General features: G+C 46.0%; 1 protein-coding gene across 1 annotated transcript; it reads right to left on the bottom strand.

The window, feature by feature from the left end:
- Positions 1-1,133: 1,133 nt before the first annotated feature.
- RBP2 (retinol binding protein 2) lies at positions 1,134-24,250 on the bottom strand. The gene is made up of 4 exons (XM_021678744.1): positions 24,062-24,250; positions 10,914-11,092; positions 3,181-3,282; positions 1,134-1,420 (listed from the first exon to the last, which is right to left on the bottom strand). The coding sequence occupies exons 1-4, from the start codon at positions 24,132-24,134 to the stop codon at positions 1,370-1,372; spliced, it is 405 nt and encodes a 134-aa protein (XP_021534419.1). The 5' UTR covers positions 24,135-24,250; the 3' UTR covers positions 1,134-1,369.
- Positions 24,251-25,790: the final 1,540 nt, after the last annotated feature.

Here is a 25,790-nt window from a genome sequence, read left to right as displayed (position 1 = left end):
AGGGGCTTAGGCCAAGGCTGGCCCTGGTCCACATGGCCAGATTACCACTTTACTCTCTGCCCTCAATTCCATTTAGGATGCTCAGGATCAATGAATAATCTGTTCATTCAAGTCACACTGGAGTGGGCGAATACCATGTGCTACCTACCTCTCTGGGGATAAACCTGCTTTTCAAAGGTACTGCTTGCCTAGCGGTGGGATTCTAGGCCCTGCTACAGAGGGGGGAAGGAAATGGCTTTGACCTGTAGGGCCTTCCCAGGACCCCATGAATGAGCCACCGTAAGTCTGTCCCTGTTGACCACTCTGCTCCTCCAGGTGCACTATTCCATTTGTGTATCCAGTAGGAAAATACAATTCTTCAGAGTAACAAACCTAATGTTCTGGAAGCACCAGGAGGCCTCGGAGGTACTGACCCCTCACTACTTAGCATCCGCTCATCTGGACCCCTGGGCTGTAGAGGGAGTAACTCTACATAATGACCAGAGCCAGCAGGGACCTTGTTCCTGCCATGGGTCAGGCCCAGCCCCAAGCACTCCATATGCACGGACTTGCTTACCCCTCATAGCGACCCAGTGGAGGAGTTGCTATTTTTGTCTTTCCGTGTCATAGAAGAGAAAAACAAGGATAGAGAGGTCAAACTATGCGCCCGTGGCTACCCAGCTAAGAAGTGGAGCAGCGAGATTGGAACTCAGGCTTCCTGGCAGAGCTTGGGAGTCCTCTGCACGGGTGTCGCTCTGCCTAGGGCTGAAGGGCAGAGGGCTGTCCTGGACCGAGAGCAGCTGGTCCTACAGACCTGCAGAGACCTTTACAAGTGGCTTTCCCCGTGCTGCTGAAGGCAAAGCACAAACGGGAAGCCGTATGTGTCTTAAAATAGACTCTTGGAGAAATGAATGTATTATCCAAAGAAATTAATCTCAAAGGGCAATGAGTAGGGGATGCTATCTTAGCCAGAGAATGTTTCCAGATGAAGTAATCCCCCAAACAAACGAATTAACAAAAAAACAAACAAAACTAAACCAAAAAATAAACAACCACCACCACAACAAAGGCTTCCCAGAGAACCACCATGCAGGCAATCACCACTTTTGCCTCTGGATAAAACCGACAGTTCTAGAAATAAAGGGAGCTAGATATAAAGGGTTTCAAAGTATGGGAGTGATTTTTGTTTTTTTATTTAATGCCAGGTTTCAAAGAAGGAAGAATATGTCTGTCAACTGTTACACACTCATTCTATTTAAAATCCATACAGATGTCTTAATGGGCTCTGTCAGGAGTGGGAGGGTGCCCCCCCACCGGCTGCTTCCCAAAGGCCGCAGAGAACCCTTGGTGGTGAGTGTGCAGCCCAGGCTTCGCGGGCCCCTTGTGGCCATTACTTCTTCTTGAACACTTGATGGCACACCTGGTCACCACAGGTCAGATCCTGAAAGGTCAGAAAGTGGGTGAGTGACTCGCAGGCCAGGCCTTCCTCTGCCTGCCCCCCCCCACCGCCCCGCCCAACCTCTTGGTGTCTGTGAGTTGGGGTGGGGGTGGGGAAGCTGGAATACAGAGGACACTTAGTAATTCTGGGCAAAGTGCATCTCATAGACCCAATCAGCTGGCATGCCCTGCAGGGAGCAGTAATTTGATTTTGACACTTGGATTGAGCTTGAACAACTATAAAAATGAAGGATGTAAAGAAATTACCCTCTTGGGGGGGATTTTTCCTACTCCCGTGATTAAAGCAACATCTCTTAATTTATAAAAGGCAGTGAAGCCATGAAGAAGGAAAGGATCTAGTGGGGAGAAGCCCTTGGAAGGCAAGGGCCCGGGAATATGCAGGCTGGTGGGCTGTCACTCCATGATGTGGGCTTTCTGGCCCCTGGTGATTGGAATGTTGGTTGGTGGCATCCCAGGCAATGACAGGGCAACAGGGAGTGGGCTGCAGAAGGGCTCCCCCAGGCCTGCCTATGCAGGCAAGATGCTGCTTTTCATCCAGACAGAGGGAGCTCCTTATCTGCCTTATCTGCACCTCATCACTCCTCGAGGGAGGAGAGAAAAATATGAGTGTGGGGACGGCCACAAAATCATTGCAGCTGACAATGAATCCATTGTCTTAGCCACAGGGACCACTGGGGATTGTACTACAATTAAAAAAATCCATCATCCAAACCAGAGCAGGTAGGGAGAACCGTCAATGGAAAACACGGTGAATGCTTCCCATTTATCCCCAGTTGACACTGCCTCCAAAATAAAGATCTCAGGTGAGGCCAGCCCAGCTCTGAAGGCACCACGGTGACCTGAATACTGACACTGGGGCCAATACCTGCCTGACTCCATAGGTGAAGGAATGACTGAATGAATGAAGAGCCATTTGACAAATGAGTGACTGAATGCATGAAGGAGTGAAAGATTTCTCACTATATGAATGCCAGACACATAAGTTGCCTTGAAGATTGAAGACTGAAAAATTCAGCTATCTAGGGGCGCCTGGGTGGCTCAGTCGTTAAGCGTCTGCCTTCGACTCAGGTCATGATCCCAGGGTCCTGGGATCGAGCCCCGCATCAGGCTCCCTGCTCGGCAAGAAGCCTGCTTCTCCCTCTCCCACTCCCCCTGCTTGTGTTCCCTCTCTCGCTGTGTCTCTCTCTGTCAAATAAATAAATAAAATTACAAAAAAGAAAAAAAAAAGAAAAATTCAGCTATCTAGACACATATAATTCATTTCAGGAGATCAGCCATTGTTCCTCCTGCTCTGTTCTAATGCCAACACCTGTGGTCTGTAAGGTGGTTCCCAAGCCCACCTGCCCCTATCCATCCCACTCCCACCCCTCTTCTTCCTGACTCACATAATGGTGAGAAGGCCTGGAGCCACCCTCCTCTGGCGCATCTTCATTCTGTGCCTTACATTTCTCTTCAGCTGGTCTTTAACAGGTTCCCTGCATTTCTCCTGGGATCTCGGCTTCCTAACTCAGCATTTTGAACTCTCATTTTAATTGCAGCTCTTCACAGAAACAGTCATATAGATTTCTTCCTGGGGTGCCCTGAGCCAGATGGGAATGGCTTTCTGACTCTATGACCACACGCATTTGGCCGGAGCTCAGGGGAGGAGAGCAGGGCCATTTTTCTTGTCAAAGCACCTGGTGAGGTGAACCTGCAGTTTGTGTAAGCACTGTGGAAGGGAGCTGGGCCGACCCCGGGACTTACCAGGTGCAGCTTGTCCCCTTCAACCCACTGCCTCCAACCACGGTTCTCCTTCTCCCCCTTCTGCACGCACACGAGGACATCACCTTCCCAGGTGACCAGCGTCTGCAATGACAGGTTCCCAGGGAAATCAAATGTATGGCCTTGATTGGGACGGAACAAACCGAAGCCCGCAGCTGCAGTTCCTGCGGCCATTGCCAGGTTCCTGCCTGCCTACAGGACAGAGCCCTCAGCCTCTGCCAAGTCAAGATCTGCCAGACTCACTTTCCACATATGCCTTCCATTCCTGCCAAACCGGTTTTTTGTGGCTGGTTCTGTTCTCTTTCAAAGAATTCTAGGGGCACCAGGGTGGCTCAGTCGGTTAGGCGTCCGACTCTTGACTTCAGCTCAGGTCATGATCTTGGGGGTTGTGAGCTCAAGCCCCGCTTTGGGCTCCGCACTGAGTGGGGAGACTGCTTGAGATTCTCTTTATTCCTCTCCCTCTGCCCCTGCCCTCGCTCATGCCCTCTCTCTCTCTCTCTCAAATAAGTAAATAAATCTTAAAAAAAAAAAAAAAAGGAATTCTACTCTCTCATTTTATCATATGGTGAAGATAGCATTACAAATTGGGGGGGAAAGATGATGCATTTGACTATAAATGATGTAAAATTTCTGGAAGGGTAAAATAGCACAATGTCAACAGATGAAGAACAAACTGGGAAAAATACTTGCAACACATCAAAGACCTGACTTCCTTATATATAAAGGGCTCCTATAAATCAAAAAGAGAAAGATCATTACCCTAATAGGAAATTTTAAAAAGGACACAGCCAACAGCTTACAAGGAAAAGAAAAAAAAAAAACAACCTAAAACCCAGCAGATGGCTTTTAAACCTAAGAAAAGATATTCAACCTTATTCATAACAGGAGAAATGCAAATTAAGGCTGTTTTTCAGATACAATTCATCATACAGTCAAAGATCAAAGAGTCTGATAACACACTGAGTTAGAGGAAGTGTGGAGAAGCAGGCCCCTCTGTAAATGGCTGGTGGATATATAAATTGGTCTGAATCCTTTTGCAGGGCAGTTTTATATTACCTCTTGAAGTATAACATTGTGTATACTCTTTGACCTAGAAATTCTGCTTCTGGGAATTTTCCCTACAGGAACCGCATGGTGAGGGCTGCCTATCGTGGGGCAATAATACAGGCAGAGAAGCTACCTGACTAGGAGGGGACCACAACAGATGGCTCCAGGGCCATCCTCATCATCAAGAAGCAGGAGGGTGGCCCTGCTCCTGGTGTTGGGCTTCCTCCGGACAGCAGTGCAGACTGGCTAGTCGCACGGGGGCGGGGGGGGTCGGCAGCAGAGATGCACAGCTCGTGCTGGACGGCCAGGCTGAGCTGACCAGCAAGTTGAAGAAGCCATGAACCTACTGAACCCCAAGAGGCTCAAACTCCTGGGCACACACTTACAGATTATACATCCCCACACCCCCAACTCCTCTGGCTTCTCTTTCTCCTTTTATTTCTCCTAGCACCTGCCTCGGGACCATTTGTACCATCCCTGGGTGGTTCTCCAGGGCCACCCGCCTCTGAGCCCAGATGAGGACTGCACATGCACCTCCCGAAGGATGATGTCACTCCCATCCAGACAGTGGTTTTGCATCGGTCCTGTCCTTTCTCAGGGATGACCCCGATGCCAGCTGGTTTTCTTCCAAGTATGTGCAAACTGTATTATGCCTCTGTGAACAATATTATGCTAAGGACCAGACGTTTGCTTTTCTCTCTATCTTGTAAACCTGGTTGGTGACAAACTGACCTGTGTTTCTTTATTTACTGTCCTTGCACATTCAGGTCTATGTTTGGGGACAAATTTGTTTTCTACAGATTGTTAAGTCTACCTAGTTCTAAAATAATATTTGACCTTGACCATATTATATATTTTATGTACAATTTTATCCCTCCTCATTTTACTCCTCAACACATCACAATGTTGTTTGTTATGGCAAAGGACTAGAAGCCTCATAAATTCCATCAGTGGGTGGCTGGTTAAATATGTGTGGTTCATCCATGCTATGCAGCCCTTAAAAGAAGGAGGCAGTCCTATACCTATGGAGGAGAGCAGTCTCCATAGTGTATGGTGAAGTTAAAAATGCAAGGAGCATGGCCATGTACATAAAACAAGGGGGGGGGGGATGTGTATGCATGCATATGTTTGCCCATATTCTCTGCAAGGAACTAAAAGAGCCCTTAATGGTGATCGTCCCTGAGGAAGAATCGAGAGGTAGAGGGCCAGGATGGGAAGGAAATTTTATTTTTACTGTTTAAATTTTCTTAAACCATCTGCATGTATTAATAGTCCCTAAATTAATTTAACAATAAAATTCTACATGTTTTCTAAAGAAAATACGTCTCCTCCTTCTTTGGGGCCATCCGAAGCCTCACATCTTTGAATGTGTTGAAGAAGCTTAATTCACAGGTTGCTCTCCTTGCTCTTCTGGGAGGGAGATGTTGTCTGGAATATTCCAGAATTCTCTCCCAAATAGATGAGAAAGGAATATTCATTTATCATTGCTCATCATCAGTCATGGGACTCAGTTCCCTCCCAAAAGGATGAGAAAGGACCCATGTCTTCTTATTTGGGCAAGGACTGTGTCTTGTAACCCCCTCTCCCCGAGCCCACATTGCCTCACACATCATGGACACCTAATACATGTTGACTGAACTAGTATCTATCTCCCCCAATAGACAATAAGCTCCATGAAAGAAGAGGCCATGTTGTTTCTGCAATACCAGACTCAGCAGAGAAGGTGCTTGGTGAGCAGTGTTGAATGACTCTGTGATTGAATTATTTTGTTGAAATGGCATCTTGAGGTAAATCCATGTGGGAGAATAAATGAGTGTATATATTCTTCACTGATGATGATTCTTGACAATGACTCAGCCAGCCCTCCTCCTTGCCTTGATTTCTATGGTCCCCCTGGAGTACACACATGACCATCAATATGGACACTGCATGGTAACTGTCCATCTACTTGTCTGCTTCCTCATGAGACTGTGAGATCTTTCAGGGCAGAAAGAGCTCTAATTCATTACTTTACCCATAGCTCCTGACCCAGGCCTCTCATGTAGTAGGGGTTTGGCAAATTCGTAGAAGGAACAAAAAAGAAAAATGTTGGTGCACGAGGGCCTGTCCTAATATTTTCTTTTAATAAATCTTAGTAGGCAGCAAGATTAAAAGTTATTTTGACCCTAAGTAAATTGGTTACCAATGAATTATGGTCATACCTACAATGTTATACCCTTACTCCCACATAAAACAGCCAGTAAGAAGAGAGAATGGTTAAATGAACTAAAATTCCACAAGTCAACTTGCTTTCAGTTGGTGTCCCTCATCCCTGCATCAGAGGAAGTTCTGAAAGAGGCTCAATTGCCTTAAAAGATCTTGAGGTTGAGGGGTTGGAGACAAGTGAGGGAAACCATTGCTTCTGAGCCAAAGGATAAAAAAGATGCACTTGCACTGAATTAGAGAAGGAAGCTGGGCCCACGCTGCAGTTTCCCTCTCTCAGTGTCCACAGTTAACATCGTTAAAAACAGCCCTGTATGGGAAATTAGATAAGGTACTATCTCAGTGTTAAATTTACAGAGGTGGATAATGATACTGTGATTATGTAAGAGAATATCCTAATTCTTAGGAAACACTGAATTCCTTAGAGGTAACACATCAGGTTGTTCAGAAAAAAATATGTTTATAATAGTGAGAGAGCATGTACAAAAGATAAAGCAAATGGGGCAAAACGTTGACAGTAGGTAGTTCTCAGGAAAGAGTATATGGATGGTCTTTGCTATTTTCATGCAACTTTTCTGTAAATTTGAATCAGTCCCCTAAGAGGTTTTTTTTGTTTTGTTTTTAAAGGAAAACAACGGCTCTTTAAATTAAGCACATTGAAGAGCACCAAGAACATGATTAAACCTTCCCAGCGCACCTGCCCTTGTGCAAGAGCAATTTTGGCAGCGCCCACCCTCCCCTCCCGCAATTCCAAGTGCGGGCCTCCCGGAGAAGCCTGCTGCCCCTGGGCTCTCGTGGACACCACGTGACATTCCTTGTTCTAACCACCGTAGTATGTGTCTGCTTTCCCCTGCCCTGATTGTCCGCCCCAATTACTTATTGCTTTCAATGGAGATATAATTCCTATACGATAAAATTTACCTTTTTAAAATACAATTCAGTCATGTTTAGTATATTCACAAGGTTGTAAAACTGTCACCACTGTCCAAGTCCAGAACATTTTCATTGCCCCTCAAAGAAATCCTGACAGAGATAGTGAGAGAGAGCACGAGTGGGGAAGAGAGGGAGAAGCAGGCTCTCCGCTGAGCTCTCCGCTGAGCAGGGAGCCCAAAGTTGGCCTTGGTTCCAAGACTCCAGGATCATGACCTGAGCTGAAGGCAGACACTTAACCCATTGAGCCACCCAGGTGCCCCTAGGGATTTGCCTATTCTGGGCATTTCATGTAAGTCATACAATATGTGGCCTTTGTGTCTGACTGCTCTCACTTAGCAGGATGTTTCCCAAGGTCATGCAGGATGTATCAGCGTTCCATTCCTTTCTACGCCTGCATGCTATTCCATTACATGAGGATCAGTTACTTCTTTTTAATTTTATTCTGGGTAGCTTGTGTAATTTTGAAAAGGGCTTTAAATCCTCTTAGAAACAAATCAGAGTAGTAAGTGACAAATATATATGACCCGCAGGAAGGAAGAAGAGGGTCCCTGGGTCCCTCAAAGTGTCGACCCCACGGTTAAAGTGGTGTCACCACCCCTGCTCTGGGATGGCACAGATCTGGGCACTCTAGGTAGGGCCCTATTGTGCCTCTGCCTCAACCCCACCCCACACACACATCTCTCCCCCAGACTGCCGAATGGTGAGGTGCTCAGAGGGGTTCGTGAGGGTGACAGAGATGTTCAGAAGTAGAGCCCTGGAGAATAAGAGCATGAATACTATAGCAACACATGCACCTACGCACACACAGACGCATGCGCACACGTGCAGACACAGATACATTTATGCCCACGTGCACACACACATATGAACATGTGTGCACATGCACACGGACACACAGCTTTGTGCACCTTCAGGCGTGCCACCACATGCGGGCCACAGAAATTAACCAGAGAGATAGACTCACTTGCTCCCTGTGGTCCCTTTCCAGCTGAAGGGTTCCGGTCAGACTACAGCAAGTAGGCAGTCCCGAGGGCATCTGGTCTGGGTTGTGATGCTCATGGGAACAGCCTTTTGCTGGACACTGGGCAAATTCTGTCCTGGGGACTTCTCAGGCCCCACCAGTCTCGTGTGTGTGTGTGTGTGTATAAGCCCCAACTTTTTGTTGTGGGCAAAGCGGAGATAAGAAGTGGGAAGTGGGATTCTCTTTCTCTCTGCAGCACCATGAGCTGACCCCGGGGAAAGGCGAAGAGGCACAACAGTAGGTGTTGAGAGGCAGAATACTCTAATGGTCAGGGTTGGAAGGATGTAACTTATCCTAGGAAGAGTGAGTTCTTTACTATTAAAGGTGATGAAAGAAGAAGTCAGAGAGTACAGGCGTGCTTTTCCACAGCCCACATCCAGAATGGAAAGGAGAGGAAAATGAATCATTGCGAACAGATTAGGCTAGAACAGCAGAGTGATGCAAAAATTCAGTGACAAATTTCCCATCCGTTCTGGTGTCTGAGGAATTGGCCTTCCAGCCACACAGTTCAGAGAAGCCTTGTCGATTCATCAACCCCTCAGGGAGGGGATTCTACAAGGGGCTGTTCCAGAGCCTGGAAGCTTCGGCCCTTATGCCAAGACTGCTCTGATGGAAGCATTTCCAAAGTGCTTTTCATTTCCCACTTTTCTTTAGCAAGGAGCACTAAATATAATTCAACCTTGCCTTGATGGCTGAGATTATCAATATCGCAGGACAATTTGATGGAGAAATAAAATGTGTCTTGCTCTCTTGGCTTTAGAGTCATCGCCAAAGAATGATGACAGCTTTTTCTCCCCACCCCAGGAGAGCGGCCAGAGCTCATGTCCCTTGCTTTGGGGGAGAGTTGAGACCTCTGACTTTGAAAGAGCTCCTGGAAGCACCAGAGAAGAGTGGGACTCTGGAGAGAGTGGGGCTCATGGTGAAAGGGGAAAGGCAGGGTGGAGGATTCAGCTTCCTTGTGGCACTCTGATGGGCTGGCCCACTGCTGGGGTGAGGGCACAGATACCTGCGGATGAGATTCTCACTTTGGGAGCCAGGGCAGAGGTCCTGGTGGCTGCATTGGCATGGAGGGAGCGGGTACTATAAATATGAAAGCTGCCCACCCTTGTATAAACTGCATGGACCTGGACAGTGAGTGGTCAGTGGCAACCATGGTAAATGACAAACTGGAAGTCCTTCCAAGTTTCCTGTATAATCCATGCAGTTCTTGCATGATGCTAAGATTGGAACTGGGTGGGGTGGGGGTGGATGCCTGGGTGGCTCACTCAGTTAAGCATCTGCCTTTGGCTCAGGTCATGATCCCGGGGTCCTGGGATCCAGCCCTGTGTTGGGCTCCTACTCAGTGGGGAGTCTGCTTCTCCCTCTCTCTCTGCCCCTCCTCCCATTCGTGCTGGTGCTCTCTCTCTCTCTCATTCACATGCACTCTCAAATAAATAAATAAAATCTTAAAAAAAAAAGATTGGAATGGAAGAATCCTTAAATATGACTGAGATTGCATTTACCCCTGTTCCTGTTTGCGGGGACTGACCAGGTATAATTGGATTTGGATAACCAAAGACAGGTGCACTGAGTGTGAGTGTGAGCACTGCAGCAACTGGACACTGGGCTGTGATACCACATGGTGACACAAAAGGCGAGGGGGGCCTGCTGTTACCCTGTCTCCCCCTGCCCCCTGCCCCCAACCCCACTTCTCCCTGCCTCTGTCATTCTCTGCCTTATTTACAAACAGCTCCTCTGGGTGAGGGCCCGCTTCTCTTGCAGAGTCCAGTTCTCGGGCCTCGAGATAACTCCCCACTTGTGCACTCAGAGTTGTCTGCTCACTTTCAGGGTCCTACCTATATCTAAGCAGTTCAAGGGGCTAGAAGTCTGGACTTCCGGTGGATGGAGATTTCCTTGATTATGTCCTGTGAGTTTGAGGTGATGCTGGGACAGAAACCATCAACATGCTAGAGATTTCTCTAAGTAACTAGCACTGGGTAAACCTTGACTTCTTTAGTCTACTGACTTTTTCTGATTAGCACTGCATTTTTCTTTAAAAAATCCAAAATTGAGGTATTTCATATAAAAACGTATGAATTCTCAACATCTCTTGAAAAGAAAAAAAGCAACCTAGCCACATGAGGCCCCCATGCTCCATGGCAATGCTTGGCTGGTGCTGAGTAGGACTGCCCTGGGATGAAGAGCTGTGCTACCCAGCTTGCAAAATCACTGTCACTCCCTACGATATTGCCCTTGCCCATCAGGCCCACGTTGGCATAGGAGCTGGCCTCCTACCCCAGGTCCTGGACAGGTTGGCAGTCCTCTAGCTCTCCTTCGCTTATAAGCTTAGTGTAGAAGCCAGCTTGCTTCTCCCTGCTGAGCTTCCGATACTTGCTTATTGCTAGCATCAAGTCACTCTGGTCCCCTCTCCTGATCCCTCCCTGGTTGTTTCTGTCATATTTTCATTGTGAAGCCAGATGGCCGGCTTCTGCACACAGAGTGTATGAGTAGAAATGCCAGGCCAGGTCCTCACCTTAATAGTCCGGTTATCCAGGCCCTTCGTGTACTCCTCAAACTCCACTCCAACAGTGAAATCCAGCTCATAGTTGCGGAACGTGCTGTTGGTTTTTGTCTTGAAGTTATCGCCATCTTGATTAATAATCTTTGTCTGAGTCAGATGGATTGCGATCTTGCGGGTGGCAAAATCAATATCTGTTGGCAAAGGGAGTCGTGGAGGTTATGATGTGCTCAGCCAGACTCATTCATTTCTTTAACAAGGCCAAACATCCAGGACCAGATACTCAGACCATGGGCAGCCCACGTTTCCTTGCTCAGATGGGAAACAAGAATTGTCTTACACATGGCCAGTTTGGGCATCTCAGTCAATCGTCTGGAAACCTAGGGTCTCTCAGTGCCTCCTCAGAAGCCTGATGGGAGGGGGAGGTAGCAGGCAGGGCTCACCCCTGAGCTGCAACTCCCAGTAGGCATGTGAATTCATACACACACGTACACACATGCATATGTGTGTACCCCTCCCCAACAGAAGCTCCATTCTATTTGACATATTGGATTTCTTCCTAGGAGTTTGCTGAATGAAAGATCTCATGGTTTAAAAGGAAAAAGACTGCTTAAAAATAACCAGTCTAGATCATGGGTAAAAATGGGCCTTTTGTTAATGTCCATGGTGGGTAAGGATACATACAAACCTCCATTTTTAAAGCAGATTGGGGGTGTACTTAGCTAGGCTGTTCTGCCTCAGTCATGGGCCCCCAGGACAACGTTAAGCATATTTCAGACACTTAATAAATACTTGTGCAGAGATTTCTTTTGTTGCTTTTAAGGAAAAGATGAATGATTGTTCATATTTTTATTATTGTGAAAAGTTTAAAACAAACCAAAGTAGAAAGGAGAGTACAAGGAACTCCACACATCCATTACCCAGATTCAACCATTATCAAGATTTTGCCACATTTACTCCATTTACATCTTTTCTTTGCCTTGATTTTTTTCCCATCAAATTCTATAGCAGTTCTTTTTATCCCCGGCTTTACTAAGATACATTTAACAAATAACATTGCATCGCATTGTATCGCCTTAAGTGGTACGATGTGATGATTAGATACACATATATGTTGCAAAATGTTGACCAACAATAAGGCAGTTCTTGGGGCGCCTGGGTGGCTTAGTTGGTTAAGCGGCTGCCTTCGGCTCAGGTCATGATTCCGAGGTCCTGGGATCGAGCCCCGCTTCGGGCTCCCCGCTCAGCGGAGAGCCTGCTTCTCCTTCTCCCTCTGCCTGCAGCTCTGCCTACTTGTGCTCTCTTTCTATCTCTCTGTCAAATAAATAAACAAAATCTTTAAAAACAAACAAACAAACAAACAAAAAAACCCAATGAGGCAGGTTCTTTTTAAAGTTTAGAGTATGTATCAGAATTTCCAAGACAACTTGTGCAGAGATCTTTGGGCCCCAGTTCCATAGATTCTGTAGGTCTCGGGGCAAGCTGTGAATCTGCATTTCTAATAAACTCCAAGGTGATGTTCATATTATCGGTCATTGATCACACTTCAAGCAGTATTGCTATGACAGATTGACAATTGATACATTGGCAGTATTTGTTTTCACATATATTTTTGATTGAGACAAACGGCAATGGGTGTTTGAACATTAAGTCTCACCAGAGAGCCTCCCAGTTATCTTTATATCTTTATTTTAAAATAGGGAGGAAGTTATTAGGAAGTATTTTTAAGGAAAACGTATTCATTTCTCAGAGACTATTAGTAAACAAAAGGGAGTGTGTCCGTCAGTGGGGTGTTTCATTTACTAAGCTTTGAATTTTACAGTATGAGGTTAGGTGTGGAGCCAAACTTCTTGCTAACCTCTGGTTGTGTATAAAATGTCACCCAAGCCAAAATGTCACTGTCCCGTGGCATAGATTTAGAAACAGAGGATAATTCTGGAACTTGCTATAAACATCATTAAGCTCTTAGTATCTAGCCAAAATCATATTGGATCCCCTTTATGTCTGTGAATTCTCCAGATATTTTTGGATGCCAGTCTAAATCTTTAACTTTTTTTTTCAGAAACTCCACCCGGAAGTTTTTAAAAATACTGACATTGGTTCTATCATAACCCAAAGATAATAATGACCTCAAGTGTAAGAACAATTCAAATTCATTGAGTGTTCTTTCTCTGAGAATCCCAGCCCCTGGTAGGTCAGTAATTAAACTTCACACTGTATGCTTTCTGGTGGGGGATAAATACTGTTGTGTCCATGAGGAAGACCAGCAGTTACCAACCGTTTAGGAAGTTCCTGGCAATATGGAGAATTAACACCTCTGCTGGCCTACCACCACCCTTTCTGCTGCCCTTCCATGGTAGCCAGGCATCACTCCCCTCATCCTCTCTTCCCATTCCTTTGTGACTCATCTCCTTCTGGATCTCTTTAATTACTAACACTCTTCTCCTCCTAAAGGGCCAAGAAGATACTAAAGCTGGCTGGTTGGACCTCAGTGTGGGTCAGCAGTTTGACTGCAGCTAGGAACCCACAAGAGTACCACATCTGCATGGGGAAGGTCCCTGTCTGGGCTTTTGGACCTGAAATTGTATAGTCAGCCTTTATCATAAAGGGAATAATTTCAAATAACATCAGGTGGCCCAGAAGGTAAAGGGATTACATACCTGTATCCTAAGTTGAAAAGAAAAACAGGTTCAAGTTGGCATGAGCTAGTGCTTAAATGCTAGTGTCTTGCTCCAATATTATTCACGACTATTGGTTGAGAACATTGCATGCTTAAGAATTCACCAATGGGTCCTAAAGCTGGCTGTCCATCAGGATCATGTAGGAAGATGTAAAAACTACAGATTTCTGGGTCTTACCCTAGACCCAGAATCTCTGGATGGTTTTAGATCTTGGATTTCATCATAAGGGGCTGTATGGAGAGACTTGTACGGTTTAGAGGAAATTTGAAAGCCATGACTTAAGCACCTACTCCTCAAGCCATAGGTGATGACATGGAGGCCCAGAGAGGTTAAGTGACTTGTCTAAGCATACACAACTGAAAAAGCCATCACAGGATTTGGTAATTGGATGGATATGTGTGGAGGGATCAGGTTGGGAGGAGAAAATAGTAGTTTTGAGCTTGGGAGTCAAGGTGCGATCCAGAAGCATCGGAGAGAGAATTAATCTTATGGGGAACATAGGAGCTGAATTTTAGGTCAGATGATCTGGAGGCTACTCTGTGTGGACCCTTGGTAATATTTGGGGTGGTAATTAAGACACTCCTTGGAACCAATCAATGGGGCCCTAGGGTGGAACCACCCTTGGGAAACCTCACCCAATAAACCCATGAGATAAGTATTGTATTATCTCCATTTTACCAATGAGGAAACTGGCTCAGGGAAGCTGTGTCACTCTCCCTGGGTTGTATAGCGAGGAAGTGATTGAGACGGAATTTGACCTCAGAATGGCCTGTCTCTGGGGCCAGCACAGTGCTCCACAAGCTCTGGGCCAGCCCGTCTTGTCAGAAGGTCAGACCACCAGAGTCTGTGCACTTTCTGTGGCTGCCCAAATACCAGTAACTTCTGAGTGACTCTTCTTTACAATTCCCCTGGAGCTGCAGGGACTTCTGGATCCAACTAGAGGACATCTCCCTGTTTGGGGCAGTTTATGTTTCCCAGAGCTCTAATGTACTGTCTTTACCACACAGCAGTTGTTTTCTGGGCTCAGTGTCCTCTACAAAGTCTGGGCTGGATCAATCACACTCTAACCCCTGGCCTTTTTCTGATAGCTCATTTAGCTTCTGCTTTGTGGCTTAGGGAATTGTACCCAGGTCAGCCAAGCCACACAGCCTGCAATGAGGCCACAGGACGTGGAATTAGATAAAAGCTCTCTCTGCTGCCCTTTGTGCGTGAACACTTCTAGGCTAGCATTCACAGAGGCTGGGGTACCCCACTGCATTTGCCATGGTGCTCAGCTTCATTGGTCATTGGGTGGTCCAAAAAATGTGGCTCATAATCAACTACATTTGGGAAATGAGGTTAAACCAAGAGAAGCTGGTTTCTACACTGAAGAACTTCACAGAGCCTTCAATCTAGGAAAGATGCTTTGCAACCCCAACAGTGGGGATATAGGATATGGACTTTCCCAGTCTTGTGTGGCTGTAGACCCACCCTGTGGTGGTACATCCCACCTAGTTGGTCTGGTGTTCCATAGAACATGATACAGAAAGGGCTGACAAAACCCTCCAGCTTTCTCTCAGTCACCTGGGCCCTGCAATTATGGAACTATCTCCTGTTTCATTTTCTCCCTTCAAGGTAACTGCTGGCCTGTTTGGAAGGGAAAAGAGTAAACAGGACCAAGTGGTCAAGTATCTCTGTCTTAGAAATTAATCCTCCCTTAAAATTGGTAAAAGCCACTGAAGAGTCTTCCATATCTAGTCAGTATAAGCACATGCTTGTGGCAGGCAGAGGGCTAACATGTCACACTCCAACTCCTGTTTCTCTCCTTCTGCCCCAGAAACACAGTCTAGCGAGTCAGGTGACTCCTGTGTGTCCAGCTTCACTCCCACTGCTGGACCCTTGAGTCCAGATCTACAAACAGCTGAGAGCAGTGGCCATAAGTAGAGCTATTATGAACTGCACCAGGTTGCTTTGAGCATTAAATATAATCGAGTTTGTGAAGAGTTCTGCCCAGTGGCTGGCGGCTTGTGGTAATGGTCCCATGAATGGTAGCTGCTGCCATCATCGTAATCATCTTTATGAAGCCCCTTGATCTCACAGGTTGCTGTGCTCTGCGTACTTCGCATTTTCCCATATATGCCCTGTGTGTTCGCCCCCTAAATCCCTGCCACTCTCCTTGCAGCTCTCCAAATCTCACGAGACCCAGCCCCGGCCTTGCCTTCTCCAGCCGGTTCTGCTCTTTCCTGCCTCCTTCCTCACCTGCTCTTCAGACCACAAAGCTTTACCCCCAGAAGACATGGCCTGATAGTTTCTTCTGACTTTTTCATGGGGGTGATTGTTCTTTCCTCCAAAATCTAACCTATATGAGGACAATGCTCTCTTCTTGCTCTGTGTCCCCAGGGTTGGGCACAGAGTAGGTGCTCAAGAAACACTTCTGGATTGGTTAATGGCCACCATAGTTTAGGACAGTGGTTCTCGCAGTGAGGTCTCTGGGCCAGCAGCACCACAGCACCTGGGAACCTCTTAGAAATGTAAATTCTGTATTCTTGGCTGGATGTTCTTCTCATTTAGTACCCTAAATATGTCTTGCCAGCCCTTTCTGGCTTGCCAGGTCTCTGTGGATAGGGTTGATGTTATTCTGATGTTCCTCCCTCCATATGTAAGAAATTTCTTCCCCCTAGCTGCTCTCAGGATAGCTTCCTTGGCTCTAAAATTTCCAAGTTTCACTATTATATGCCGGGGTGTTGGTCTATTTTTATTAATTTTGGGAGGGGTCTTCTCTGCCTCTTGGACACAAATGCTGTTTCCTTCCCCAGATTAGGGAAGTTCTCAGCTATGATTTGCTCAAATATACCTTCTAGTCCTCTCTCTCTCTCTCCACCCCCTCAGGGGTCCCAGTAATTCTAACATTGGAACGTTTTATGGCATCATTGATCTCTCTAAGTCTGTTCTCATGGGCTTCTAGCTGCCTATCCCTATCCTCCTCAGCTTCTTTCCTTTCTATCAGTTTATCTTCTAGATCACTAATTCATTCTTCTGTCTCATTTACCCTGGCTTAGAATATCTGGTTTAGACTGCAGTCATTCATAGCATTTTTAAGTTCAGCCTGATTAGATCTCATTTCTGCCCTTAGAGATTCTATATTGTTGCTAATGCTTTTCTCAAGCCTAGCTATTGACTTCATAATTGCTACCCTGAAGTCTATCTCTGACATCTTGCTTATATCCATATCCATTAGATCTGTGGCAGAGGACATTGTCTCTGGTTCTTTTCTTTGTTGGGAGTTTCTCCTCCTAGTCATTCTGTTGAGGTATGGTTGAGGGAATGTACAGAGTCCAAAATATCAACCACGACCCAAGCAAAACGCACCTACAAAAAAATCTGAAGTGGTCGAAAGCTACCACAGATATGCCATCAAAGCCAAGATGATCCAAAACAATAAAGAAGAAAGAAAAAAGAAAAGAGAAAAAAAAAGATGAGGGGTGGGGAGAGAGATTATAATCTCTCAGGGTGGACAAAGCAGGGTGATCTGTCTATTCCTGCTTGATTTTTGGTCTGCGTGTTAGAAGACACTATATTCCAGGGCACCTGGGTGGCTCAGTCGTTGAGTGCCTGCCTTCGGCTCGGGTCATGATCCCAGGGTCCTGGGATCAAGCCCCACATCGGGCTCCCTGCTCTGCGGGGGGCCTGCTTCTCCCTTCCCCACCCCCCCTGCTTGTGTTCCCTCTCTCGCTGTGTCTCTCTCTGTCAAATAAATAAATAAATTCTTTAAAAGAAAAGACACCGGGCGCCTGGGTGGCTCAGTTGGTTAAGCGACTGCCTTCAGCTCAGGTCATGATCCTGGAGTCCCTGGATCGAGTCCCGCATCGGGCTCCCTGCTCGGCAGGGAGTCTGCTTCTCCCTCTGACCCTCCCGACCCTCCCCCCTCTCATGCTCTCTCTCTCTCAGTCTCTCTCTCTCAGATAAATGAATAAAATCTTAAAAAAAAAATTTAAAAAATAAAAATAAATAAATAAATAAAAGAAAAGACACTATATCCCAAAATTGCAAAGAAATCAGAACTTACATATATATCAAGATAAAATTGAATTGAGTGAAAAACGGGCTGGTATGGGGCATAAATCTGTAAAACATATATGTGAAAAAGAAAATAAAAGTTAAGAAGCAACTTAAAAACATAGGTTGGGAAATGAATAAAGATGTGGTTCATATATACAATATATTGCATTGTAGAAATATTACTCAGCCATCAGAAAGGATGAATACCCACCCTTTGCATCAACATGGATGGAACTGGAGGGGATTATGCTAAGTGAAATAAGTCAAGCGGAGAAAGACAATTATCATATGGTTTCACTCATATGTGGAACATAAGGAATAGTGTGGAGGACCACAGAGGAAGGGAGGGAAAACTGAATGGGAAGAAATCAGAGAGGGAGACAAATCATGAAAGACTCTGGACTCTGGGAAACAAACTGAGGGTTACAGAAGGAAGGGGGTTGGGGGGATGGGGTAACAGGGTGATGGGTATTAAGGAGGGCACGTGCGGTGACGAGCACTGGGTGTTACATGTAACTAATGAATTGTTGAATGCTACATCAAAAACTAATGATGTATTACATGTTGGCTGGTTGAACATTAAAAAAGAGTTAAAAATAGGGCTACCCTAAAAAATAAATATGGGAAAAATAAAATAAGATGAAATCAGAGAAGGAGACAAACCATAAGAGACTCTTAGTCATAGGAAACAAACTGAGGGTTGCTGGAGGGGAAGTGGGTGGGGCGATGGGGTAACTGAGTGATGGGCATTAGGAGGGCATGTAAAACAAAACAAAACAAAACAAAACAAACAAAACAAAAAGTAAATTCTGGGTCTTACCCTAGACCTGGGGGTTGGGCTCTGCTTGTTTTAACAAGCCTTGCAAGTGATTCTGTGCATGCTAAAGTTTAGAACCACTGGTATAACAGAGTGAGAGTCAGATCCAGGTATAAATCCTGCCCCAGATTTCCCAGCTATGTGACTTCAGGGAAGTCACTTTCCCTTTCTGTGCCTTCTAAGCTTTCTCACAGTAAAATGGGGAAAGAATGCTCATCTCATAGTGTTATTTATGTAAGGATTCAGTTAAAATGATGGTAAAATGCTTTACAAAGTACCAATGAGCTTGTGGGTATTCTGTGCACTTTGGCCTCCACCCCTTGGCCTTTCCTGTTTAGGTGAAACGGTGGCCAGATCGGCATTCAGTCCAGAGTGAAATATTTGGTTCATATTTATGCATCGCAAGGGCTCTGGACTCCGAAGGAACAGTCAGAATGGTGGCTGATCTACTTCCTCACTAGCATAGCCCTGGCTTTTTATCCAGCCTGGCCAAACATTTCTCTGCATGGACCAGCTTCCTCGCTGCAAAATTTGGCCAGTGGGTAGAAACAACTTTAGCTCCCACTCCTGAGGTCCATGCTGTTTTAAACCATGGTGCCGGAACTGTAGTTAGGAGATGATAAAGAAAACCACAGGCCAGGTGTTAACCAGGTGAAATGAGGGGGAGGGCTCCAGGCAAAACAACGAAGGGAGAACTGGGGATTACAGAAAAATTTAGAACGGCAGCTTTCCTCAGAGAGGATGTGGAAATCAAGGCCCAGAGAATTTAAGTGGTGGGTTCAGAGTTACTCAGCTGGGACAGAGCTCCTGACAGCTTGCCCACAAATAAATTCTGTTTATCACTCACAACTAAGTCTCCCCTAACAAAAATTATTGCTTATCCCTGGTTGCCTAGAAAGGTAGATCACAGCTAAAAATGCCTATTGCTGAGAGAACTGGTTCATCCTGGCCACACCACCCCCAGTCAATCTTTCTGACCAGCGCCAGGGGAATCTTATTAGGGGCTCTATGCAAATGGAATCAAGTATTGCTGCTTCTCTGGATTGAAAAATGGCTCGGCGTCTTTGCCACCCTTTAGCATTTGCACAGGCTAGTTAATCATGTCACCTCTGCTCCACCCCAGGGTAGGAGCCAAGTGTTCTGTTGGTGGATTCGTGATATTTCTAATCAAAAGGAAAGGTTTAACTGCCGCTGTAGAATAAACACACACACACACACACAGATTACAAAAACACTTCCTCTTTGTACTTTGCAGCGAAAATTATTTTCCTGATATGATATATTTTTTTTAAAGATTTTATTTATTTATTTGAGAGAGAGAACGAGAGAGAGTGAGAGAGCACATGAGAGGGGGGAGGGCCAGAGGGAGAAGCAGACTCCCTGCCGAGCAGGGAGCCCGATGCGGGACTCGATCCAGGGACTCCAGGATCATGACCTGAGCCGAAGGCAGACGCTTGACCATCTGAGCCACTCAGGCGCCCCCTGATATGATATTTGAACACCAGGGTTAGCGAGTATGTTTTATCTGCTTTTCTGGATTAAAGGTATCTTCGAGCCTGATTTATAGCCAGGTGAAATAAATTTCTATCTCAGAGGAAAAGGTCCAAAGGCAAGCTATTTCTGAATAATATATGTGGCTTGTAGCTGCTGCAGAAGAAAACAACAACACTGAAGTGACTTTATTAAAGCATACTTTCCATAACTACATTTTGAACAATGTAAGTCATAAAGTTGAAATATGAGTATGCTACTCACCATTAAAATGCTTTGTAATATGCTTGTGAAAAAAGCTAAAGTCACGGGTTAAAAGGGCAGGCACTCTTTGTAAATTAAAGAGAGAGATGCACACATATTCATCATGTGAAATCTGAGATCTATTTCAAGCACAGCTTTGATGGGCTTCAAACCTGGACTCCTTAATTCTCAGATCATCAGCACTCTTGGGCAACCGTGAGAAGCAGAGTGCAAGACCAATCTTCTCTGCATCTTTTCCTCCAGATAACACATTTAGAGAGAAATTGGACTGACCCCCCCTGCCTGCCTCCTCCTGTCTCTCATGGGCATCTCCAAATTTCCTAGCCAGTGGAGGCAGACTGGAGACCCTGGGGTGCCTCCCTGCTCCCTCTGCATGATTTTTGCTCCCCACTCATACTCTAGGACTCACTGCTGGGATGGGGGCAGGGGGAGGTGGGGCCAATACAAGCTAGGAGAGAAGGGGCTCTCTCTCTCCTAGGGGAAGTGGCTAGGAAGGGGCTGAACTTATCTTCACTGGGGCTTTTCTACCCGCCACACCCCCAGTACTTTCCCTGTTTAAAAGTCCAATCAGGGACGCCTGGGTGGCTCAGTGGGTTAAGCATCTGCTTTAGGCTCAGGTCATGATCCCAGGGTCCTGGGATCGAGTCCCACGTTGGGCTCTCTGCTCAGCGGGGAGCCTGCTTCTCCCTCTGCCTGCCACTCCCCCAGCTTGTGTTCCCTCTCTCTGACAAATAAATAAATAAAATCTTAAAAAAAAAAAGTCCAACCAGATACCATGTGGTTCAAGTAAAGACTTTGGCAATGTGTATAACTTCTTTGACCTGCAGGCACTAGCAGAAATCCAAATTTTGTGAATATAACTATTTGGGTCATCAGACATTTTTTCTTTCTCTCTCCCTCTCCTTCATTTGCTAACTAATTTCCACCCAGGCACTCTGATTGACTCTTGCAATGTTTCTGAGGGTCCTGACTGTCTATCATCCCGACACAACTTGCTCAGAATGAAGCTCCTTCTCCCCTACCCCCATGCTTAGTACCTGCACCTAGAACAGTGCTGTGGAAAGAGCTTGGGTGGTAGAAGCAGGCAGACCGGGTGTCTGTCTGAGCAACATTATTTCCCAGCCACAGGTGACCCCGGGGAGGTCCTTTCACTTCTCTGGGCTTCCGATTCCTCATCCTGAGAAATGGAAAACATCCCTTCCATCTTAATCCCTGACTATACCCTGAGCTCTAGATCTTGTATCAACATGCCACTTTTAATACTCCACCTGGATGTGTAATGGGCATCTGAAATCAAAATATGCAAAACAGAAGTCTTAGTGCATTCCACCCCACCCAGCACCTCTCTCCAAACTCACTCTTCCCCATATCTTCCCTATTTCAGCCTATGGGATCACCGTCTTCCCAGTTGTTTAGCCCTAAACCTGGGGCTGTCTTCATTTCCTCCATATCCTCTGGTTTCATATTCTTCTGCAAGCCCTGTTGGCTTTATCTCCAAAATACTTGTTGAACCTGTACTCTCTTCTCCAGGTCCCTGGGCACTACCAGCCCAAGCCACCACCACTTCTTGCCTGAACAACACAACAGCCTCCTAGGATGGGCCTCCCTGCTTCTAGTCTTGCCTTCCAATGATTCATTCTCTACACTGTAGCCGTAGTTATCCTTAAAGAACATAAATAAGCTAGATTGTCTTCCATCATAAATGGCTGACTTTCCCCTTGTTTACCGCTTCCAACACACCAGCCTTTGTGTTTCTTGAACACACCCAGAACTTTTGCATTTGCTCTCTCCTGTATCTGTGACTCCACTTCTCGACATTCAAGCCTTGGTTCGCTTGTCACCTCCTCAAACAGCCTTCTCTGACCACCCAACGCTCTTCACTCAAGAGGTCCTTTTTCTTTTCTTTAAAGCACTTACCATTATCTTAAACTATTTACTTTCTCTCGCTGCCACTAGCATGTACACTCCAAGAGGACAAGGAACTTGTCACGTCGTTGACCACCATGTTGCCAGTGCCTAGAACAGTTCTTGGCATGTCAGAGGTGCTCAACGCATGTGTTGAAATTGAATAAATTAAATGAAATAATGTATATAAAGTTCTGGCAAGATGCTTACCATGGCTTGATAATGCTTATCGTGGCATGTGCTCACCTCTGAAGCTGGACTGTGGCTCTTAAACAGTCAGGACAGGATTTGGAACATTGTGGGTATTCAGGAAACTTTTCCTGGCAGAGACCATTCAGGGGGGAGCTGGCTGACTTCAGCCTCTAAGCCTACCTCCTTTCTGGTAGAATTTTCCAGAGTCCCACTAGGACTTTTTGGAGTGGCCTCTGCTCTTTTAAATCTGTGCACGTTCATTTAAATGAAAAGATGTTCTTCATAGAAGATGGCCCCCCACCTTCTTTTCTAAATAAAGAAAAGAATTGGATCTTCCCTAATATTTACAATTTGTGGACTAAAGAATTCCTAGATTTCTAAATTGAACATTAACTGAGCAGTTTTAGGACACACACCTTCCATTATATGTCCACATCTTCACTGATTAAAGTTACATGATGGTGTTTCATTTTCTAGGTTCCTTCCCTGCCCTGTCCCCACCCAGTCACCAAATCTAGTCTATTTTCCACTCCAGACTTTACCCTGTCCACCTTCTTGGCACTGCTCTTACCATCTTCCCAGGGCCATCGCAACAAGCTCTTCACTTCTCTGACAGTCCCTGCAGATCTATTCACCCCTGGCTGTCAGAGTGAGCATTGGTGGTTTCTCTCTCCTCTGCAGACACTTCCTCTCCTTGTAGGGTTAAGTCCACACGTGGTGGCACACCACTTTCAAGATCTGACCTGTCACCTTTCTGACTCTCTTTCATCCCCTCCTTGCACTTCACTTCCTGGCAATACAACTTGTTCTGTTCACTCTGCCCAACACCACGTTCTTACTGGCCTGGCCTTTGCACACGCCTGCAGAGTCATGCCTGACTCCACTTCTGTGTGGAGCAATTCCCTCCATCCTTCAAAACCCCACTGAGCACTTAGGAAGCCTTCAGTGACCTGTGTACAGTAGCCCCCTCCACCACCCCACACCTACATCTTGTTCCTGTTGTTCTATTGCTATGGACCCAAGGGATGGAATCACCCACTGTCCTATGGGTAACAGATTGCATTTACTTAAAAGGCTGCAACAATACTTCTCATCCTACCTGCTATTCGTACCATGTGACTTTGACATTCCTCTCACTGAGAGATGGGGTCTCTGTACCCTTCCCTTGAATGTAGGTGAGCTCATGACTCCTTCAACCCAATAGAATACACTGGAAGTGATGCTGTATGATTTCTGAGCCTGGGTCATAAAAGGCCATTCAGCTTCTGCCTCCTCTCTCTATGGACACAGCAAGCATGCTGTGAGGAAACTCAGGCCAGAAAATTCCTATCTGGCAGATGAAGAAACTGGTTCTAGAAAGTTAAAAAATTGGTCAAGGTTAGAGAGCAAGCCTTAACTGGGCTGCCCCTCTGGTTTGGTTTCCTCACCTGTATGATCTTGTTCAAAATTATACTTCTGAGCTAAGCTCCAGACCATCTTCCCATGTATAGAATCAGTTTTCCATTCTATTGTCCACTCGGGGTGCTAAACTACTCAGCACAGCAGGACTGGGGCTCTGGTAGGAGGATTTGTGCCTTTACTATTATTCCCAACTTACAGATGAGGAATCTGAGCTTCAGAGAATTTGTATGATTTACCTATTATTACATAGCTAGCAAATAAGGAGCAAGGCTTGCACACAGATCTGTTGAACTCCATAGTGGCACTGTCTGGAGGGCTCAACCACAGTTCTCCCAAAGTTCCCCTCCTTCCCTCACCCCTCCTCTCCCCCTTACCTAGGGCCTTCATGTAGCCTTCAAAGTTGTCATTACTCTCCATCTCCCAGGTTCCATTCTGGTCCCTCGTCATGGTGATAGCCTCTGGTTCGGTGTGGGTGAGTGTTGAATGTCAAGGAGGCTGCGGGGAGAACGTGTTGAAATGAGCTACTTTTATAGTACAGTGGAGCAGGTTTATGGCTTTGAGATAACAGTTTCAAAGGTTATAAGCCCAACCCCCAAAAAACTTTCCTTTGCAAAGTTCAGCAGGACTATGAGCAACCCACACTCAAAGTCCAACGTGGCCAGCATGGGTGTCCCAGTGATCTCTTCCACATGCAGGGCCTCAGAGCAGCAACTTTTTGGCTGGCTGGGTTCCCACAGAGCCCTTGGCCCCACAGTGAACACTCTGTCCTGCACTTGAGGAAAATCAATACCTAGTGCTCACCCCACACTGGGCAGAGCCCAATCTACTAAAAGCAAGCCATATCTGGAAGGAGGCCAGATGGGAGACAAAGGGGCAGTGGGACTCTGCTTCAAGACCCCAGGAGCAAGCTGAGGATCACCTTGACCAGAGTGGGGGGCATAGCTTGCATTTGGACAAAGACCCTTGGTTCAGGTTGTTCCCCAAATTAGCTGTCCCAGTGGGTCAGAAAATGGGTTGGATTACTGCTCTGATGCATAGTTCTGAGAGATGAGGCCTGAGTAGGGGCCACTATACTCTAAGGCACAGAGGTGTGGGCTGAGATGGATAAACTATGAGTCCCCAAAGGTGAGGCCAATTTTGATTATGGCACTTTGGAGCTCTAATATATGTATTCATATGTTGTGAAATCTAAGCAAATGGTTCTGTCTGTGTGTGGTTTGGGGGATGTAAAATAGCACATCTATTTTTTAGTAAATGTACTGGAGTCAGGAAGACACACAGTAAAAAATGGCCCACCTGCTATCAAAAAACCAGTGCGGGATAAAGGGAAGAGTAAAGGACAATTTCCCACAAAGAGAAAATGAGTGAAGGCAGAAGAAATGGACAGATGAGAAGCATTAGGCTTCATTATTTGATGTCCAGCTAGAAGCTGCTGCAAGCTGAGCATTTAGCCTCCTGGTTTGGAAAGGTAGGCATTTGGGGCACCTGCGTGGCTCAGTCATTAAGCGTCTGCCTTCAGCTCACGTCATGATCCCAGGGTCCTGGGATAGAGCCCCGCATCAGGCTCCCGGCTCAGCGGGAAGCCTGCTTCTCCCTCTCCTACTCCCCTTGCTTGTGTTCCCTCTCTTGCTGTGTCTTTCTCTGTCAAATAAATAAATAAAATCTTAAAAAAAAAAAAAAGAAAGGTAGGCAATTCAGATTCAAGGACTTCCACATAGCCCCTCCTACTCCCAACTGAGTCTCCCATAGGCCTCCTTTGCAAGAAAATAATAAAAAGCTGACATGATGGGGGAGATCGTTGGGGGCAAAAATGGGGTTGTTAATTTCAATAAGCAAGAGATTTGAATTTTAATGGGTGGGTGGGGGCATTCACCCTGTGTCAGGCAGGAAGTTGAAACTAAGATGCTTGCATAAAACCAAAACACTGGACAGACTTCTCTGTCAGCGAGAGTGTGAAATACCCAAATCTGCCCAGAGACAATAAGAAAGTTTGTCTATTTGGCCTGGGATCTATGTGAGTTAAAAAGAAGTTTTGCCCTGCTCTGCCTCTGCCTCTGGTTTGAGCTTATGCTTCCTGCTAGTCAATGTATTAAATATATGGAG

The sequence above is a fragment of the Neomonachus schauinslandi genome, chromosome 1 (genome assembly GCF_002201575.2).
Source record: "Neomonachus schauinslandi chromosome 1, ASM220157v2, whole genome shotgun sequence".
Taxonomy (NCBI): Eukaryota; Metazoa; Chordata; class Mammalia; order Carnivora; family Phocidae; genus Neomonachus; species Neomonachus schauinslandi.
This window is presented reverse-complemented; position numbering and strand designations above follow the sequence as displayed.